This window comes from Seriola dumerili, unplaced genomic scaffold (assembly GCF_002260705.1).
Source record: "Seriola dumerili isolate Sdu_G_001 unplaced genomic scaffold, Sdu_1.0 BDQW01000309.1, whole genome shotgun sequence".
In the NCBI taxonomy this organism is placed as follows: domain Eukaryota; kingdom Metazoa; phylum Chordata; class Actinopteri; order Carangiformes; family Carangidae; genus Seriola; species Seriola dumerili.
Window position 1 is genome coordinate 427653 of NW_019174564.1, and position 22540 is coordinate 450192.

Below are 22540 nucleotides of genomic sequence, written 5' to 3' on the forward strand. Positions count from 1 at the left end.
GTTTTGACACAAGAGGAGCAGCAGTAGTCAGTCAGTCATCCGTCCATCTGTCCATTTTCTGGTGCTTATCCAGAGTCGGGCCAAACCAGGGTCAGACCTGCTCATGGCACAAGCCCTCCACCCTGCGGGCCCACCGCTTGTAGAGATAGGAATCCGGGTCGGATGCTATGTAAGCTGGGTGGCAGGCAGGCAGTGCATAGTCTTTATTTAAATCTGCATCCATTTTTTTTTTCTCTGCCCAGTTAGGGACAGAACTCCTCAACAAGTCAATCGTCACACACACATTTGACCTATTATGGCCTTATTTTATAGATATTGTGGACGTGTTAGCAAACAGCTGCCTCCTGTCGCTGCAAAACGTTTGATAAGAGCTCTGGGACTGAACCAAAAGTGTTGTGTGCTCGGCCCAAAAACCAAAACCATGAGCTGAAAGGAACTGAACAGTTACTTTAATAGTGTCCGTCTGTCTAATGCGTATATCTGTCAGTCAAGCATTATTTTTCAAATTGCTCATGTTCCTCCAAGTAGCTTGAGTATTTTATATGGTGCTGTCCAGTTCCCCAAGGAAGCCTGTAACCACTAAATCAGAATTACATTATCTGCACAGCTGCTTTGTTTGTGTGTTTTCTTTCACCAGCTCCAAAGAGACCAAAAAGGGTCTTTGTCATCATATTATTTTCTCTATCAAATCAACACCTTCACCGTGGTGCTCCCACACTGCAGAGGGACCCCACCGACTTTCCATTCAACTACCGCTGAAGGAGAATCATCAGTACTCTGGCTGTACAATATGTATTGTATTAAGAAAAAAAAAAAAAAAAAAAAGACTGTGATTTTGTGGTCGAACAGTATGTTCCGGTGCTGGCATTGTCACAGAGCTCCATGCTGTTTGCCGAGCTGTCAGAACTCTTCTGAGAGCCTCATTAAAAACCTCCACATTAAATATAATAGCAGTCGTTACCTGAGTGGAAAAAAACCACATGACGTCTGTTGCAGAGATTAATGTTAGTGGTGAAGCTATTTTTGAATTGAGACGTCTCCCTGCTGGCTAATGGGATACAACGGCGCAGTGGATTTCATTGCTCCATCTGTTTTGGACTGTAAGTTGGGAGAAGTTTTGCATTGAGGTGTCCCCCCCGCATTTCTACTAAAGTAGAAACTCCATGATGACTCCATGAGCCCGCGTGACCTCACACACGGTCAGCAGGTGGACTAACCTGTCTACTTAGCAGAAAATATGCTACCTGCTAATATTGCACGCTCTAGACTGGTCAAGCGCTCAAGTTGCAGTCAGCTTGTGGTCAGCTGGGGAGTGAGGAGCCGTGATTTATTGTAAGGGCACAGCCGGTGTGAGCATTACAGGGTTTAGTCTCTGTTTGTATTGCAGGCTGATATTTTTGTGGTTAGGAGCCATTCTCGCAAAAACCAGTGAATAGCTGAAGGAAAATGGATGGTGACAACTATGGTATAAAATGATCAATGACGACTTCTTCAGATGAGTTATCCTGTTGCCTTATACAGAGAAACCATGGGACACAGTTAGTGGGCGTTAAAACACTGAAAAGAACTGCTGTATAATACTGGGGGGACTGTGTCTGTGACAATCTATTTTGCTCCTTCTCTGTAACTGAGGGTGAAGAACACAATAATCAAGAGCTACTCTATTCAATCAGGGAGCAAATAAAAGAAAATAAACCTTTGCTTTTATGCTTATTTGCTTTCTTGTCTGTAGTGGCACAAGAAGACTGATACTCTGATGTCTGTACTTTAAATATGAAGCTGTAACCTGGCAGCGATTTTATCTTAGTTTAGAATAAAGACTTAAAAACCACTAATACATTTCTGTGTGTGTTTAGATTTAACAAACTTTAATTAGTGAGGTTTAAAGGTGCAGGTAGATTTACCTCTGAGCTTTGGAGTGAACCAGTCCAGCTGTTTCCCTGTGTTTCCAGTCTTTGTGCTAGGCTAACTGCATCCTGGCCTCAGCTCTGCATCTAGTGCAGACAGGAGAGTAGCATCCATCTCCTCCTCTAACTTTCTGAAGAAAGGAAAAGCGTATTTCCCAAAATGCCAAAGTATTTCTTTTAATATTTAGGGATTCAAAAATAAACCCTGTTTGGTCCTTATGCCTTTTCAGCATCATAAATGAATGTCACTGAAAAGGATCACATTAATAATAACATGATTCAGGAATACATAAAATATATTTATTAAATACTGTGTATAAAAAGCTATATTAGATATTTACAAAGTCCACTTTATGTCGGAAATGTCATATTCCATGTCCATGTTTACTGTTGTTGTAACCAGCAGTCACAGTGGCAGTTGTAATGGCAGCCAGTAACAGTTGAGTCTGTGAGGTGTCGATGTATTGCTGACTTCTTTTCCGTCAGATGACGAACACCTAAAGGAAGATAAAAACAGGAAAGCCTAAACACTCAGAACTAATACATCTAGTTGTCTAGTTAGTGTTTCTGCATTTTGCTAAGTGATGTCATATTGCAGGCTGAAGTCTAGCCATGAGTAACAGTCCTGGGCGAGTAACCCGGATGTAGGTTACTCACCCGCTTAGATCAGTCAGGCACCCTGGCTTACGTCTGAGGTGTGACTTGTTTGCGTCTTTGAGAGACTTTTACTATCCCAGCATCGATAACAGTGGTGGTGTGAAATTTTTTCTGTTTTGCTCTGATAGAATAGTAATGGACCCTTGCATCACAACCTGCGTCACCAACACCTCCTCTACTTGTCAGTAACTTTTCAGATTTGCAAAAGGGGAATTTTCTGAAAGCCTTTTTTTATTCTTTGAAATGCACATTACATAACAATAACATAACTTTCTTAAGTGTTCTTAGGGTTAAACACAGTGTTTTGTGCTTCATGTGTAAACATTTAAGCACCAGTAAAGCTTCATCTTTTTTTTTTTTGTTTTTCTTTATTTTGAAAGAAAAACGATGAATGAATGAATGAATGAATGAATGAATTGTAGCTCTCACCTCTTTCTTCTCATTTGCTAACATGAAGATCAACAGTCAAATACATTCTCCATGTGCTGTATGTCGCCCCCAACTTCCTGGCAGGTGTCAAGTCTGTCTCCATGACCAGTCCATTGAGTATTTTTGCCCTTTATCATCCTCCTGATGTGCAGACTCCTCCTCACGAGTGCCATCTCTGGAGGGTACCAGTCTTTGGAGCTCCTCTTCCTCACACTTTGATATTTTTGCACCTCTTCATCATGTCTGCGCCTGCACCGGACAGACGGGTGGCTGTGATGTTCAGGTGAAGTGGTCGATTCCACTGCCATGGCTTTCAACGAACAGAAGTAAACCCCTCGCATCCGATTGCGCTCTTGCTTGTGTCTGTTGTTTAAACAGGACTGTGCAGCCTGCAGTCATACGGTGTCTGGAGCGGAGTGAAGAAACTGCGTCGCTGCAAGCTAAGTGCTCAGCGGTCAAAGTCTTGTGTTTATTGCGTCTACTGACGCCATCGGCGTTCTTATCCTGTCTGTTTCAAGTTTATAAACAGCTGTGCTAGGGTCCAATAGAAGCACACCATCCTTCTGACGTCTGTTCTTCTATCAGTGACGACCATATTGGAGCTTTATGCACCCAACACATCAGTATATGGCCGTGCAGCTATTTTCCTCATAAAGACTGTACTATAAATGATTTTCTTTCTCCTCCTTCCTTGTATAAGCCATATAAAGCAGTTCTGATTAAATAGGTGACCTTTTTTGGAATCATATGCAAAGTGAAGAATCGGAGTGACTGAAGACAGAGTAATTTCTTGGCCTCACTGTTGCACCCAAGAGGCCAGGAGACGCTAAGCATTATGAAGTATGGTGTTTGTTTCCCCTTTACAAAGCGAGACACCGTGAAAGATCAGGTTCTCTGCTTCTGCCGCCAAGGTGAACGTGCGACTCTAACTTTCCCATGAGTGTGAAAGTGAGTGGGAAGTGAGATGGGCTCCAGCCCCTTCTGACCCTACACAAGATAATTGGTGTAGAGTACAGATGGATGGATGAAGTGAAGTGTAAATAGATTTTATTCTTAGCATTATATCAGATGTAATGTTTGACACAACACTGGTTTATCTCATAAGTCAGTGTTAGTTGCTAATTTACACATCCAGCAGATATGGAGCAACACTAGTATGTGGCAGTGCTATGCTACAACTGTTTAAATTCATTTGTCCCCCATCAATTTACACTCAGGACCCTAGTGACAAAGCGAAAACAGAATTTTAGAAGTCGCTGCAAATTTAATAAAAAAGGAAAAACTGAAATATCACATGGATAAGTATTCAGACCCTTTGCTACTTGAATATTAGTTCAGGTGCCTTCTCCATTTCTCTCGATCACCTTTGAGATGTTTCCACACCGTTATCGGAGTCCACCTGTGATGAATTCAGTCCCCTCCCACGTGATGCTAGCACGCTAAGATTAGCCATCAGTTGAACCTTTCTCCTCCATCCGGTTTATGCACTCGACATGTGCCACGCTGTTTCATGAGGACTTTAAAAAGGCCGTGTCAGAGAAGAGCTCATGCATCATTTGGAAAGTGCCACGCATCATTATGAGACATTAAAACATGGGAGTAACAGAGCGTAAACACAAAGGGATGTGATGACAGTGCCAGGAAAATTGTTCACTTATCAAAGGTAGACATCCCCCCCCCCCCATCCCCGAGGCTTCTCATTCCTTGAGCCATTTAAGGGGGAGAAGTGGTGGGAGCTGACGAGGGCAGCGATGGAGACAAGTTGAGCTCCTTGCCACTCGTCTCTTCATGCTCGCAAGGACAGACTGCTCTTGGGAGACAGAGATCAGTAAATCAAGTTGAGAGAAATCTGGCAGAGAAAGTACATCTTCAAAGGCTTTCAGAGGAAGAACATTAAGGTAACTAAATAATCCATCAGGAATCAGAGAATGTGATGAAAGTGGTGTTTCGGTTTTATTTAGTTTCCCTGAGAGCTTAGTCATGAACTGTTGCTTCGCAGGTATCCTGTGTGAATGTCTAAAGTGAAAATTGTAACCAGGAGTGTTTTCTACTTTTTTTTTTTTTTTTTAAACTGATGGGTGTCTTATTGCTTGAGGGGAGCCAAGACCCTGTCATGGCCTGTATGACTTTTTACCTTTTATCAGTCCAAAAATCCTCAAGTGGCCGAGGCCTTTGTAATGAGCAAATATTAAACTAAGCGCATCATTATCCCACAGTTCCTTCATGGTGAGCGGAAAAATCCACTAACGGATCGATGTGTGGGGGGCCTGTGACGGATATATCCAAATTTCCTTGGATGAGAAAGAGTGTGCCCTTTTTTCCTAGCTTGTGAAAGAGGAGCGGAGGAAAAGAAGGCCACAATGTTTCCTCCTTCAAAATGTGTTAAGTGAAAGCTCACATAAATCCCCTTGAAAGTGGATTAGCAAAAAATATCTTTTCCTCTTAGGTTTCATTCAGACAGGAGCCCGTCTTGAAAAAAAAAAAAAGGGTGTCCTTATCTAAACATTGGACGGAATCTTATTAATCAAAGGCAGCAGTGCGCAAAACACACGTCTGGGTTTTGGCCTAGTGTAGCATGGTAAAAGTCACTCACTTTTCACAGTTTCCACCCAAACAGTGGAAGCTGGCACCGCGTTATAGGAAAGCTCAATTATGATATCAGGTTGGATGTTATTACTGTTGATTATGCGCTTTTGAAGACCCGAGTTGCCCCCGAGTTCACTTCCTCTCCTCTTCCCCGGCTGAGACGTGCTCTTTGAAATCCAACCCGCCTTGGAGGTTAATGAATCGCCGGCCTCGTTCCCTGTTTTACTTTCACCTTTGTCCTTTGTCACATTGACGCACACATACACACTCACTAAACACTGGATTTAAGCACCACATGTATAGTTCTGGAGATCGGGGATGCCCGCTGGAGTCGGTTCTTTCAATCACTCGCACCCCTACAAAACCAGGAGTGTGTGTTTTCTTAACCCCTGTCATGTTCTTTTCAAATTAGCTTAAACAATGCCCGAGTGAGTACATGCTTGTACAAATTCTCCTGCACTCATTATATCCTATAGAGGAAAAAGACTGTATGTAGTGCATTGAAAGGGGGCTCCCACCTTTTACCTATAATTCATAAAAATACCAACCATGTTACACTCAAAAGTATAATTCCACTTTTTTTGAACACTGAGCATTTGTATTAAACACACTGTACTGTATACCTGCAAACTGCTTGCTGTCAATATATTTTTTTTTTCCTACAATATCTGCTCTTGGCAGCGAAACCATGATTAATATTACATATGTTTAGACAATTCAAAGCACTTTATTAAACCTAGATTTATTACATCATTTGGTAACTTGGTGGTAGAGCAACAAACTATAAACACAACAAAGGGCTTATTATCCCCTTATTAAGCTGTTCTGGCTACAGGAAGCTAACAGTAGCCTATTTACATGTCCAGCAGAGAGTGAGTAGCATTAGTGTTCATGTGTTTCTGGCCACCTGACGAATGATCACCGTCCTTTTGCCTTTATTTTGCTCTCCACCAACGTCTGAGGAAAATCTTTAGCAGCCAAACACTCAATGTTTACTTGCTAGTGGCTAGCATGCTGTTGTTTAGCGGGCATAATGTTTACCATGTCCACCATGTTAATTTAACATGTTGGCATATTCAAATTTTCTAATTGGCACTAAATTAAACATTTCAAGTGCATTGGATCACTGAAGTCATAAGATTCATCGTTGGTGGACGTTGAATGTCTGCGTTAAATTTCATGGCAATCCATGAAGTTGCTGAGATATTTAAGTCTGGACCAAAGTGGTGGACTGACCAGAGCCGCACTGCTAATGGAGGCTAATGAGAACGGCTTTAAAGTTGGGGAAAGATCATAGTTCTGGTTAAATGCTGACACAGGATATGTTTACTTTCTCACCATCTTTCCCTTAACTGTGAGTGTTTTGGTGCCCAAATGTCACAACATGAGGGACAGAGGACACAAATTCTGGTCTCCTGTGCCTTACCAGTGAATGAAATCTTTCCTTACATGATAGCATGACCCAGTACTTCAGCTCTCTTTGGAAACATCAAGTCCCCTGGTAGTTCCTAATGGTTTAGGCCAGTATGGTTGTGCAGGATGCTTGACACTGGCACTGAACACTCGGTTTGTTTTCTTAGGGAAACAAGTTTGATAGATCCCCCTTTTAAGACTCCAGCAAGGGAGAGTTTAGCTGTCATGAACCATTTGCCTGTAGCTCAGTCTGGTTCCAGCATATCCCACGTCTCAAAGGAGGATGGATGCAGACTCCAAAATGACAAGGAAATGGTTGCCAGATTTGTCTGGTGTTAAGACACTAAAAGTGTGTGAGAAAATAATTTCTGAGGACTGGGGAAAGAGATCTCTTGAGAAAGACACGATCGGTGTGTTCATCTCAACCGGGCCTCCATTTAGCCTTGAGCAAGGACATCTGGTCACTTAAGTGGTTTCCAGTACATCCTAGCTGACACACACACACACACACACACACACATCAGCAAAGCTTCTCTTAATGTTCATATGCTTGACTTATGTTTGCTTTACCCCTGGCTTGTGGTTTTGCAACATTTTCATTTTCAGCATCGGTGGCAGAGAGGACATGCTTCAGCGCAACACTGTCAGCGGAGATATCATGTTGTATTCAGACATCCAATAGTAGGCTGTATTTTGATAAAACATAAAACTTTCTCATATCACTTATTCGGTTTCTCATACTAAATGCATTAAAGTGTCTGGGGTATATACTGTAGTTTGGAGCTCTCTAAACTGTTGAGACAATCTGAGAAACGTGCTGTATTAAATTTCCCATCGTGTATTTCACCAGTTTCTAACAGGTATATAAAGAGTTTTCATACCCATTCATCTAATTTCTGAATGACCCCCCACCCCCCACCCTCAACCCTAAAACAGCCACATTTCAGGTGCCTAATTATAAATGGTCCAATGCTAAATTTTTATCTTTCATTCATCTTAATAAATCAAAACGTTATATGTGGCCCAACAGCTGCAACATCTGCAGATCCATACCCAACAGAAATGTTCCTGTACATCATGATCTCGGTCATCCGAGGAGGCTTTTGCCCACATTTTACAGCAGTGACTTATGTGTTGTTACAGATGCCTCCACAGCATAAGTGACTGCGGCTAAGCAGTGCTGAGTGTGGGGCTTTAGACCAGATTTGATTTGTCTTATTTAAGAGTCCACTCTGTGGGTCTTTCCCACAGAAAGGTGGTGTAAGTTTTGCTGCAGTTGCTTAGCAGCACCCCCCCCCCCCCTCCAACCCTAAGATTTCAAGCCCCTAGCATTGCGAAGAACCTCAAGTACCTCAAACCCACATCCCCTGCTCTGCTTTGCGCTGCCTTGGCACAAGCCCAGGAGGCAGGCAGTTGACCTGGGTCGTTACAGGGTGTTTATGACCCACGGAGAGCAGCTGAGGGCCCCTGCTCTGTGAATTTGTGCATCCTCGAGAATGCGGGCCCTGCTGTGCTGCTAATGGGCCCTATCCAAGATACCCCTCACCCCCTATCCATCTCCACGAAGAGGTGGGTTACTACGTCTTCTGATATCAGATCTCTTGTGTGCTCTGAATTCCTCCAGAGCCCGCAATGATTCCCCTCATCAGGAGGGATGTGCAGTTGAAGAGCACAAACCAAAAAAAAAAAAAACCCCAAAAAAAACACTCGGTGTTTAGGGAATGATTGCAAACAGAAACAGGAGTTTTACTACAGTTTACTTACATTTCCCACCATCACTGTTGCTCCAGAGCAGAGTGGTGAAATAGCATGGTCTGGTGGAAACACTATGGTATGAATAACAAAGAGGTCGTTGCATCACTGGGCTCTGGTATAGTGTATCTGGTTCCTTTTTGTCTTTTTATGTAGCCCCATACAAAAGAATCCATATTCACTTCCCATGCAATTAAACAATGTCCCAATTCAACCATGTGTAATTATTCCCACCTCTTATGACTTAAATACTTCTTTTAAACCAAACTTTTCTAATGACGAGATTTCAAACATGACTGTGCTCTTTTTTTTTTTGCTTCATGTCCACATGAAAAACGGCAAAGGTATTTGTGCAAGGAATGAAAAATGAGAGCTCTGGAGAGAGTTCACACCTCCAAACCTCTGGCGAGTTGCTGTGTGATTGTCTGGACTTACAGGACACTTGTGCCTTAATTTTTCAGGTCGCCGTGTGGGCCAGTGACGGGGATGCAGTGTTCATTAGAGAATTCACTCTGATTCGACGAGACCACCTCCCTGAAGAGCCTCTCCATGACAGCAGCCAGAAAGCAGAAGACCCGGTAAGTGCCTGGTCAGAAAAACACACTGCACTTACTGTACTGACATAATGGTGAATTCCCCCAGTCTGTGTTGTAATTTCAAACATAAACCTCGTGTTCCAACTTTCTTTCTCTTTTTATAACTTGCATAGAAAATAAATTGAAATGTCAGATAAAACTAAATCAGCCAATAAATCTATCGCAGTGTCTTTACATAACCCGCCACACCAGAGGAGTGAAAAATCAGCCCTATTACACCTTAGTAATTAATACAAGTGAATGATGGTTGTGGGACATTGGGAGTGGAGGTGTAATCTGACTGGGCTGACGTAGCTTGATGTGAAACAGGGCAGCACATGCAAACACACAGACACTTAACACTCATGGTAACGCACACACGCACATGTTGCACGTTCCAGGGTGGGGAGGGTTTTTTTGCATCACATTACTCCCACTCTGTCATCGCCTTTTGATGAGACGCGAGTGCTGGACGTAGCAGTTTCTTTAAGCCGATCTCTCACCCAGATATTTTATCTAATTGGGCGGGAGGGAGGGTTGAGCCGCCTTTGTCGCAAAAAATGCTCGCCCGTCTCTTCATTCCTCTGTGATGGGTTTGGTCGTGGCGCAGTTTTAGAGGAATCTGTTCAAATTGATCAAAGGCTTTTGAGCAGTATTACATCATCGCTAGCCTGAGGTGAATTTTACTGTAGCATTTTTTTTAATTTTTTGTACGTGCTCTGAGTGCATTGCGCATTTGAACTGACTGTACTCTGGTTTATATGCACTGACCCACATACTGTATTTGACCTTTCACAAGCTTTCACGCTTGAGTAAATCACCCTTTGACCTTAACACCCTCTGAATGCTGATCAAATACTGTGACATTTCCTTTGAAACAACAGATCTGCTTGAACTCGACATTTGATTTTAAAGCGGGATCAAGAGGGCTTATGCAAACATTCACATGTGCAGGGTAGACTTTCAGATCAGTGGCGGTGGGCAGAGGTCATTTTCAGTTTTAGGAGGGGATTAGAGATCATTCTGGACACACCTTCTTTCAGAGCAATATTTTTTTTTCTTATTAGGTCTAATTCATGTTAACTTTGCCCTACTTAGTATAATAAAATAATGTATATTTGAAAATAATTTTTTGGTTTTATGTCACTTTTTACTTGCTCTTTTATATCCCAAAGGCAGACTTTATGGAAAAACCATATAAAAACTCTGTTAGAATTTAAATGCCGTTATACATGCTTACAGTACTGTAGTTAGAAACCACAAATAGTTATGTCTACAGTATTTGGATTTCATATTGAAACCATGCGGCAGTGTGATTTATGATGCTCTGACCTCAAGCAAATTTTTGAATTTGCATCAGCTAGTTTTTGAGTGATTTTCAAACCAGACATTACAGAAAGGTTATTTATATATCCACTCCCACACACTATATTCATGCCATCAAAGCCTCAGTTGCTCTTTATGGGTTTCATTAGAATGACTCTGGCTGCATGATTTTTGCCATCAACACACAGGTGCAAATAAGGTGCACTGGTAGTGACAGAACATCTCATTTTACTATGAATCAAACCAGTAATTAAACATTTTGGGACAAATTCACTTATTTGCTTCCTTTGCAAGAATAAGATGAGAGGAGTGTTGAATATGAAGCTAGAGCCAGGAGAGAGTTTATCCTCACACCTTTTTTTAAAGCTCACTAATCAACACATTGCACGATTTGTTTAATCTGTTCTCAGCCATTTAAAAACAACAAGTTGTGTTTTTATGTAGCATTATGTGCTGTAGCAGTTTCTTTGCCAGTGACAATTACTTCCTGTAGTCTCGTCGTTGCAACCAGTGGAAACGCCGCTCTTGGAAGACGGATTGATTGCTGTTTGTCAGGCAGTAGTTGCGCCATGTAACTGCCTCTAAAATCGCTAATTGCCGTTTTTATATTTCTGTTTCTGTTAACAACTGAAAGACAACATGTTATAGGAATTTCGGGTAAGAGCTCCAATGCACATTACTCCAAGTGAAAAACAGTGATTTATTTATTTATTTTTTCTTGGATGGATTGAACAATTTTCAGACTTTGTGCTGAGCTAAGATAACCGACTGCTGGCCGTAGCTTTATATTTAATGACATATGAGTTCTTTTCATTTAACTCTCCAGCAGAAAGCGAATAAGCTTTCTTTGGAGTTGTTGGAACCTTGGAGAGTGCCTGTTAACCCCTGCTTCCAGTCTTCAAGCCGGACTGATCACCTCCTGGCTCTCGTTCCATGCCTAATTCAGAGACGTGAGAGGTGGTATCAGTCTTGTCGTCGGCAAGGAAATGAATCGGCATATTTCCCAAAATGTAGAACCGTTCCTGTAAGCACTTGCTAATTAGCCTAGATGTCTAGCTTTAACTAACACCACTTCATTTCAGCCTTCAAATTGTCGGTTTGCTTGGAAACATAAAAGAAAGCTGCAATTTGACCTTTGAAGTCTGATGCCATGACAACGCAGGAGAGATGAAGATGGATGACAGAATCTAGGATGACTTTTGCCAGGATGATCAGGGTCAGGAGACAATTACCAGCAGTTAAACTGGATGGAAGTGTTGTCTCATATTTATGTGAATGATAGAAAAAGAGACTCCTAAAGCTGAATGGTGTTCCCGTCCTCTGCTACATGCATGATGCTAACATCTCTTCACATGAGGAGCCCACAGACTCCCAGGAGCCACACTTGTGATTCCTTTCAGCGCTCAGCTGGTTTCGGTCTCTGTGCGCCTGTAGCACTGTTCTATGTTGGATCTTGGTTCAATATTAAGCTTGACTCGAAGCCAAGACAAGCGCAGCTTAATTAGCAAGCAACCCAGGACGCAGATCTCAAAGTGTATTCGCTTTCTCTTGTTTAACTTCATGAGCATGTGCCAGGGTCGGTTGGTGGGCAATAAGAATGACCTCCCCAGCACCCTTTTCCCCCGTCCCCCAAGAGGGCCACAGATGAATTGTTCTCTCCAAAGGAAAGTGTTTTTCCTGGCAGCCTCAGCACAAGCTCCTTCGATGGAATAGAGCTGTCTAAAACAGCTAAGGTCTAACATACCTTTCTAAATTAACCCATATTTATTATACGATGGCAAGCGTACTGTAGGGGTTCAACAATGTCAGCATTTATAAACAAATATTAAATAAGTTTATTGGGCTGAGAAGTTCCTGAATCACAGTGTGCGGGGGGTCTGATGGCTGAAATGTTGGCCGCTGGGTCTGAGAAAGTTTTTTTTTTTTTTTTTCACTGTAACAGGACTGAATGAGTAAGACTGAGAAGATAAACAGAAAAGCTGCTCATAAATCTACCTACAACTATTCCCACTCATTGTTTGGCCATGAATGAAATTTTCCAGCATGTTAGTTTGATCTGCTGCAGAGAGAGAGAGAGAGAGAGAGAGAGAGAGAGAGAGAGCGCTGTAACTCATGCTCAACCTGCAAAATATGTTTTAAAATGGTGATGAACGCTTAGTTAAAAGTTTTATTAGATGATCAGATTCAACTGCAGCGAGAGAGAGAGCTAGTCTGTAATTGTTTACCTCTGGAAAATTGAAACGTTACATGGTTAAAGTGGAGTTTGAAACTCAATCTCTTGAGAAGTTTCTGTTCCAAAGGCGACACACAGGTGGCAGCTATACTATTCAACCTCGGGGCTGATTGACAGAGAACGAGGGGAAAGACAGGAGGACAGAGAGCAAGTATTGTAAACTTCTAATCATTGTTAGACAGTGAAATGGAGATTTGGTCTGGAAGAGAAAGAAACAGCCTTTGGACAAAGAGGAGAGAGGAGGTAGAAAGAGAGAGACACTCCACACGGTTTGTCTCCTCAGTCAGCTGCCGTCTAGACGGCAAATATGATCATCCTGTCAACAGGCAACTTTAAAGTGGGTTACTGAAAGGTGATCCTTCATTCACCAGATGAGTGAGTGTGTGCCTGTGTGTGTGTGTGTGTGTCTGTATGTGTCAGTTTCTAGTTGTATTTGTGTGATAGTGAAGTTTCCTACAGGCAGGACTGACGTCAGTAACTTCATGTAAGCTATTCCATGTATGCTATCAGCTTTAAACATGCTAATTTACACTGTGACCATCTGCAAAATCACAAAAGTTATTAGACTTTACTCAAAAGATGATCGTTGACATGAAAACATATTTATCTCACTTCTTTGTCACAGAGATGAAACCTATAGAGTAAATCTAAACAAAAACAGTAAATGTTAGCTTTTATTTAAAGCTGCATCTTTAGATTTTTTTTGGCAAACAGTCGCCTGTTCACACATCCTGTAGACGTCGCACCATTTATTCGGACTCGTGTTTCAGGCCACCTCAAGACTCTGCAGTGCAGTATTTGGTCTCCCTTTGGCTCTGGTCTGGTGTCCGCCAATTCTTGCGAGAGATTTAGTAGCTAAATGTTCCACTGTGTTCCCCAGGCAAGTGCTAAGTTTCCTTCTGTTTGGTGCTGAACAGGCAGCGTACATAGGGTTTGTTGGAGCTTTTCACGCAGCTGGAGATGATGTTGTTGAGAATGGAATACCAAAACAATAAGCTAAAAAAAGAAAAAAAGCTAAAAAGCTCTGTGTAGCTGAGGAAAATGGAATTCAACCCGGTCATTTGATCAGTTGTAGAATCAACATTGCAAGACCTTACTCTGTCTCGAGTAATGACTTTGTTTCTACAAAGCTGTTTACGCTAAGTAAAGACGTGGCCACACAAGCTATTTATATAGAAGAAATAGGGTCAGGATGCACTGATTGCTGCTCTGGGTCACATTTTGTGTTAACTACACCAAGAACAGCAAGGATATTATGGGTTGTGACAGTTAAGTGGTGGTAATGACAGTCATTAGAGCCCCACTCTACAGTAATGACCTGAGGCCCAGTGTGAGGACACTTCCACTTTGCCTGTCTTTACACGTTTCATGGAATGACGGTTTTCGTGCTCTCGCGCTGTTGTTTTATTTTCTCACCTTTTTCTCCCTCTCATCTTTTTGTTCGATGTTGGATGTTTTGTTAGACGTCTCTTCCTCTCTGCCCTCTGCCTCTCTCACTTCATCACATGCCAAGCAATCCGGGCCTTAATGTTTTTACATGCTCAATTGCACTTCAGGCAGCAACAGTCAGGGGCATTTTTTTTTTCCCCCACTCTTTTTAAAAACCTTCAGGGTGAACAAGTGCCGAGACGGTTCTGCCTTCTGGCAGGGTGTCAGGGTTCGGAGTAATTGGGGTTGGGCGAGTGGGGCCAAGGGCCAGCCGGGGTGGCAAGCAGGGGGAGCACTCAGTGGCCGAGGCAGCGGCAGTTCCCAGAGAGAGAGAGGCCCATCGCTCAGCTGCACGCTAACTTGGCAGCTGTGTTTTGCATGTTGCGCCAGGTGGAAAGGGCAACGGTCTTGCACAATTGAACACTTCATTTGTCTTCATTAAAAGGATGGGCATGTTAGTTTTGGCAGTCGGAGAGGATGTCCAGGCTCAAACTTTTTTCCACTACGTGCTGTGCCCTCTGGTGTTAACACCACTTAAAGTTAAAGCTTTAGCTTTCGCTTGCGCCCCGTGGAGTTTTTGACCACAAGTAGTGCTATTGAGCAAAGTTTTAAAGAGTGGCTCCTCAGTCTCGCTTGTATCTCTTGCATGTGCACATGCTTTCGCACTCTTCCACAGATTGACAGTTAGTAGCCTGAACACGCTTAGAAATATAGGAATGCGCCAACAAAGCAAGGAAGAAAAAGATTTTTTTTAGGAAGTAAACATGGATGGTGTTTGGAAGGAAAGGACAAGGATATAAACCACGTTGGTTTCAAATGTTTCCAAACTAATCTGCTCTGCAGATGTTTAATGAGGAAGGAAATAGACTAACTAAATACACACACTGTGTTTTCGTGAGAGAAAGTGAATGTTGACACAACTTTATTTGTTAACAAAAAAACACCACAGGGTACCTTTAAAAAGGGATGCTGTGACGTTTTGGGAAACATGCTCGTTTGCCGTCTTGCTGAGAGTTAGATGAGATGTCTGTACAGTTAAAAATGCAGCTGGATCCAGCAGCTTAGCTTAGCGTAATGAGTGGACAGAGTGTTCCCCTTGTTACCAAAGGGAAAAACCGAACCGCGTAAATGACAATTAAATGTTTTACAGGGGTTATGTGCCAAGCTGTTCCTCCTGGAGTCTCTGCTGGCTGTGTGGCAACTGGACGCAGACATAGTTGTCTTCCTGTGTTTTGATTCAATAACTCATCAAGACATTACACACAGGGACAGTAAAGCAGTGCAGTGGTGTATGATAAAAACTGGCACAGGCATGCGGTTCCCACTCATTTCTATCCAGCCTTAATAAAAAGCACAATGTGTCCCGTCACTATCTTTTGAAATCAGTTTCTGCTCGTATTTATTCATTATCAGACTTGAAATTAACGTCGCTGGATCCGTCCACATTGCGCTGACATTGACTGAGTCGTATTAGAAACATTGCCTCTATGCGAAGCTGCTCATGCTGTAGCTGGATTGGAAAACCTTGGATCCAAAGAGCGAGTTAATAACTGCTTTCGTGACGCCAGTTAGCCATGAATGCCAGTGTTTGTTTTTGCATAGCCAGCAATCTGAAAGATACCCTGACTCTGTTGAAATTAGTTTTTGCGAGACGGGCCAGGACAACAGTTTGTCTTTTGCACTAGATGCGACGTCCATTGTGCTTTTAAAACCAGGAGAAGGAAGGCCCGAACAGACGAGCAGTGAATTAGGAGACTTTCGCCTTCTTGACTTGTTCGCTTTGGCTGGCTGACTGCTGTTTGGCACATGCGAGTGCTGTTCGGAGCTTTGGCTCCAGTGCTCTTGAAGAAAGTGCTGAGTGCTGGTGAATGTGGTGTAAAGCCACGTGGCTTTGGACTGGGGATCTTTCTCTCACCCCTGTGTTTGTTCCATCAACATATGTGTTCAGTAAAGCCTTGGCCCTCACAGTGCCACAGCGAATATCTCCCCCCTGCTTGATGTGGTCTCACACCAGTGCACTGTGGGTACTGGAGTGGTGCTGCTGAGGTAATACCACCAGGGACAAGACCTCACCACAACACCCACATAACAAATGTGGGTGTGTGTGTGTGTGTGTGTGTGTGTGAATGCATGCATTCAGTAGTGTGTTCCTTGCTGGCTACTGTTGCACGCACGCTCCCCTCTACAGAGACACTTGCACAGCGGACCCTCATGTTATTCTATAGTTGTTTGTATTTGCATGCTGGCATGTGCATGTACGGTGATGTGCAATACGGGAATCCATGTGTTTAAGATTACCGCGCCTTTGGCATTCAACACTATCACATGTCGCCTTGCACATGCACAGCATCCAAAACTATGTCTTTGATTAATGGGTGAAACCCCGCTCTCCCACCTTCTCTCCCTCCCCTATCATCCCCACACTCTTCTCTCCTCACCTCTTGCAGTATCTGCCTCTCCTACGTGTGAAGGCACGCACACACTGTGTGGGCGACCGATTGATTTCTAATTGTTTAGATTTCAAATTGCACTCCCCGTTGCAGATGTTTGTATTCTGCTCCGCGTTCAGCGTGAATTTACACAGACATGCACAGACACAAACAGAGACACACTTGTACAATAGGGATGTGTTGATGCCAAAACGTTTCATCCAGGAATTTTTGGATGTCTTAGCTCTGGGTTTTGGCATTGCACGTACTAATTGCCTCCAAGTGTAGGCGATTGTTACTATTAGGCCTCTTTATTTTCTGATTCTGATGTGCGTACGGGCACGTGGGCGAAATCCTTCAAGGCCTTTGCCATGAATGTGGTTTCAGTCATGGTTAAATAAGAGCAACAAGTGAAATTAAATTTTGTCACAATTTTCAAAACAAGGAATATTGCAGCCAAACAATAACATCTGAGTCTAACAAGTTCTCGATCTTGACGGGAATCCCCCGCCCAGACTCTTGGACTTCAGGGCTGTTTTAAATAAATTCAGACACAGATGTTGATTTAAAATGAAAATGTGTGTAGGACACGTTGTGTTTCACCGTGTGGTTCTTGACTTGAAATAAATGGACTAGCTGCAGGATGGCAGTAACTTTAATAACTTCAGTAGCACTCCAATGTAAGCTTCTGTATGAGGTGTTCATAGTGGCCACTTGGCTCCAGCAGCCTTTCAGTATGTAGCCAATCTCCAGTGTAAGCACCAGTGTTATCCTGAGTTAGAGCAGTAATTACCTGCTGCTGAAGGATCCCTGCCACCCATGCGGAGCAGAGTTTAGGTTAAGCGCTGGGCAAGGTGCAACCTAAAACGGATCCCTCTCTTTAATGTGGGCTCTAATGGCTCTGTGTGGTGGTGGTTGGACATGTACAGTACAGTAGCAAAACCAACATATACATCTCCACAGTTTTCCTATCTGGAGAGCCATGTCCTGTTCTGCTCTCTGTACAATTGGTGTGCTGTATCCAGTACAGCCGTGTGGTTGACTGGAAGGAGGGGCTGCAATTTAACTTGATCCCTGAAACTGTGTCTGTCAACAGTCAAAGCAACAATCAAGGCCCTTGTGTGCTTATGTAGTGTTGTCTTGTGTCCGTCCTGTCTTTTCTGAGGAAAATTAAATCACTCATAGCTCAAAAAAATGTTTCATTGGTCCAGTATTAAATGTAGGAGGCTCTCATAAAATGAAAAGTCTGGTTGAGTGTGACATCTAAAGGAATGAAAATATGACTTAAAAAGAAGTGAAAGTCAAATATTTCTTCTAGAGATCCAACTCTCAGTCAATAAATCAATTATTTGATGAAAAGAAAAAATAATTTGGCAACTATTTTGGTAACTGATTAATTGTTTGAGTCATGTTTTTGAGCAAAAATGCCAGAAATGGTTCCAGCTTCTCAAATGTGTGGATTTGCTTCTTTGTCACATGACAGTAAAAATGAAATGTCTTCAGGCTTTGGACTGTTGGTCAAAACAATTAGTCAGTGCATTGAGAAAATAATAAGCTTATAAGTCTATAATGAAAATATTCATTAGGTGCAACCTAAATTACTTCATTGTGCTCTAATTCCTTGTGCAATGTTTCAGGTCTGACAATAATATTAAAAAAATATTTAACTTCAACAGTCCTGCATATGCTGCAACTTCAAATTACTTATTTAAGAAGAAAAGACAAAACCTCATCATCTTGGAAAATAAAGTTTTTATCTCATTATGCATTTGATGCATGTGCAATAGCAGCCTTCGTCAGCACAAAAAAGGGCATTATAATTACAACCACTACATGGATTTTCCTGACCCATCATCCCGAGTTCTATTTTTGTCTTTTGAAATATGTACAAGCCATGTTCCAACAACTCAGCTAGTTTTCTGAGTCCAGCGGTAGCTTTATAAAAAGAGGTCTACATGTTCATGTTCTTCTCTCCAGGCCATTTTTTTTTTTCAGATTGTGCAGCATTATCAACCACGTCCTTCACCTCACTCAGTAAGTAGTTTTGGATGACAGCAAAAGCTATGTTTCCAAAATGTAATTTATACTCTTCAGAGCATAAAGCAGCGGAGCTTGTCTGTCTGTAAGTTGTGTATTCTTGAGGGATTTTAAGGTTCTTATAGGCCGGTGCTTAACTTGGCATCTCTGGATGCGCAGGACTTACAGTATATTGAAAGAAGTGGTCTTGCTCTGCTGCATGCTGAGAAGCCATCACTGCGGATGGGTGTAAGTAACGTGAGCGTAAACATGAGAAAATCAAGACCATGAAGTGTATGTGTGCAGACCTACAGCAGGGCCACAAGTACACACACACACACACACACACACATACATACATATACAACCTCGCGCTCCTCCTCTATACACTCACAGACAGATTTCACTCTCAGGGAGCCCGGGGAGAGAATGTAATCTGTTCACAAACCACAAAATTGAAAAATGACCCTGACGCTCTTCCAAGCTGAAAAGTGAACAGTGCTTGCAACACAAGAAGGCATACTTATACCAAAGCTTTGCACAGCGCAGAGGTAAGCCTCTGACTTCAAATTAGCATAATTTAAGGATCTCTTAGGCGAAGATTCATTTGAGTCACTCTCTCTCCCTTTAACTCTTATCCTTACATACACACTTTAATCTTCTGCTGGGCATAGAGCAGCGGAGCCTGCCAGCGCGACACATGTGTACTTTTGAAGAACAGACTAGGTATCTGGCCATGCAGCACGCTGGCAAGACACATGCACACACTCTTATTATTGTTGTCATTGTTTTTATTTAATACATGTTATGCCTTTATTGGAGAGCAATGGTACAGATGTGGCAGCAACGTTAAAGTTAAAATCTGGCTTTGAGAACTTTCACGTACTGTATGATGTGCAAGTAGTTTGCCGGGCGTGAACCTCATATTTAAGTGGTATTTCAAGATGCTGGAGTGAAGTTTTGAGTAAACATAGATTTAAAATACGTGTTTTATTTTGTACTTTGTGATATCAAAACTTCAAGTTCAGGTTCCAAAGTGAAATTCTGGTAGACACATTTTAAGCCAAAAGTTCTCTGAAAAAGCAATGTACTTAAGCATATACGTCCTTTGAGTTTACCACATGTTTAAAGTAATGATTTTGAATATATAAAAAACTCATTCTCCTCTCATTTCAAGGGGCCAGAGTTTAGTAAAAGATAAACTGATCCCAGCGGTGTTACTGTTCTCTGCTGCCTGATCTTACCTGATCATCAATCATCTTTATCTTATTATAGTTTGTTTAGTTTGTTTCTAATTCTGCAGACCTTTCAGCTTCACAGGAGTGGATGAAGGCCTATCCGCAAGGTCTGAAAAGCAAACACTTTGCACTTTGAATTTGTTAGCTGTAGTTTTGCAATCAAACAACAGAAAAACCTCTGCCAAACAAATTGAAATCATCCAAAAGGACGGTTTGAGGGCAGATGGTATAATAATGACCTGCAGCACAATTCCCAGCAGCACTGATGAGTAATGCACATGATGTGTTTGAAGGATTCAGTGTCTCCTAATCAGTAATATGCCTTTATTATAAACTCACCCCCACCCCCCCCCACCCCGGATACATATCATGTGAGCAGAGACGGCTTGTTTTAGATGACATGGCTTTGTGGTTCTTCTCCTTCTTAATCGTACAACAAGTTGCGTGTAGTTCGTAGCTTCGTCGGTTTTGCCTCTGAGTACCGACGCATGAGGTTTCCCCAAACGCTCTCAGGCTGATTGTGAGCACGAACCCGTTCTCCGATTCCAACACGAGCGCAGAAACCACGGAGGCTTCGAGGACCAGGGCCTTTTCTGTTCATCCGGCAAACGTGGTATTAATTCCTATGATGCTTCCCAGATGCATGCACCGGACACTGATTTTTGGAGAAGCTGATATGTTAAGCATAGCAAAAGTAGTCAAAGCCCGTGTGCAGTGCCAAAGCCATTTTAAAGGATCAGGATTTAAGTGTGCATACGCGATTTTTATTTTTATTTTTTTATTTTATTTTTTTGCTCGACCAGCTTAAAGAACCGAAAGACGCTGGGCCTTGAGCTAAGTTTCCCTTTGCTTTTGCCCATTCAGTCTTGTTTTTCTTTTTCATTATACTTACTCTAAACAGTAGGAATCTGAGATCTAGTTAGAGGTCAGAAGCAGAGAGCTACAGAGCTTTTACAAAAAAACACCTATCTATAAGTGCAGCATCTGGCGCTTTAGGGGATGTGCATCCTCCCACAACATGCGTGCAAACTTCTGAATCCTGACCCAACTCCCAGTGAAAGGTAACCCAGTGGAGTATTGAAGCTTCCAGATTTATGAGCCCGTAGCGATATGAGGAAGGTCCCGCGATGAAAACATTGTCTGGAGGCCCTCGGGCCGGGAGCCAGGGTGTTAGTTGACTAAAGACAACTATTCGTGCTGGTGTTCCTTTGTCCCCCGATGAAACGTCTGCATTGTGTTGTTATACGGGGTGTCTGTAAAGAGAGTCCCGTCTGTGATTTATGGAATTAATCTTCGCATCGCTGTGGAGCCAAATGTGAATATCTGTGGTAACAATATAAAACCATCAATCATTTGATCACTGAAGAAATAATTAATGTTGTGCAGGGAGCAGACAAGAGCTCATCTCTAATCACTTACAAATGGAAAAATATTGGGACAGAATTAAAAAAAAACTTCCATCTATTTCAGCATATTCCTACTGTCCTCTGTGATATTAAGCACCGTATTATTTCCTCAATGGTAAGAATGTGCTGTATGCTGTTAGGTTATGATTTGTGGCGCCTTGGGTTTTACAGGTTGAACCACAAGCAAATGAGCAGCATTTCTCACAATCACTTTTTCTGAGTGACCTCACTGGGATAATGATAGGGGATGAAGAGCAGCAAAGGAGCTTCTCTTCTGCTCCATCTCTCGCTGGGATGCCATCGGTGATGGAGTGATGGGAGGTGAAGGAGGGGGAGGTGATGGGTGGGGGTGGGTGGGGGCAGGGGGTGGTTGGGCGTACAACGGATGAGGGAGAGGTTTTAAAGCCTGGCGCTGTTTTGCCCTCAATTGCATGGCGGCACGACGCAAAAGACACCAATTAGAGGGAGGCGTAGAATGAAGCCCTTACTAGATGAGCTCAGCCTGCGGCTCCTGTCTGGCAAACACACACACACACACGCACACGCACAAGCACACGCACACACACACACACTCATTCACTCAAACAGGAGCCCCACCACTAGCTGCTTTTCTTTTTCAGGTCAGGTTGGCGTGTCCACGCTTTACGTCTACGTTTGCAAGAATATGACGACGACAGGCCAGAAAGAGAAGAGTGTTGGGTCCGTGCCTGCTAATGATTTAAAATGTGTACATATGTGTGTGTGTGGGTATATAAATATATGTATAGCCGTGCCTGCTCTCTCTCTCTCTCTCTCTATGGGTGGGAGTGCAGATTTATTTTAATACCCTCTTATTTTCTGTCTCATGCCAGAAGCTATGTGTTCGTGTAAACCTCTGCCGCACTCGAGAAAAAGCTTAGACCACCCCAAACACTGCAGACAGGTCTCATCAGTGCTCGTCATACATCTCCTGGGGACTCTGTGTACTGTATGTAAACCGTATGTGCATGTACGTGTCTAAGGGGAGCTGCTGGGAACTGATATTTGAAACTTAGAGAATTGTGCTCTGTTCTGATGAGCTGTTGTTGCTCCTGCTGTAAGAAATGTCTTTTATTCCTGCCTTCCTCTGACTCTGACCTCTCCCTAAAGGTCAGGCGAATACTGTC

The 22540-nt window shown here is 42.7% G+C and overlaps 1 protein-coding gene across 1 annotated transcript in view; it reads left to right on the forward strand.

Moving 5' to 3' along the window:
• adamtsl1 (ADAMTS like 1) overlaps positions 1-22540 on the forward strand; it is a 77938-nt gene that overhangs the window by 25815 nt on the left and 29583 nt on the right. The window contains exon 2 of the mRNA XM_022758833.1: positions 9206-9322. Within this exon, the coding sequence (XP_022614554.1) occupies positions 9206-9322 (117 nt within the window). The remainder of the gene's footprint in view (positions 1-9205; positions 9323-22540) is intronic.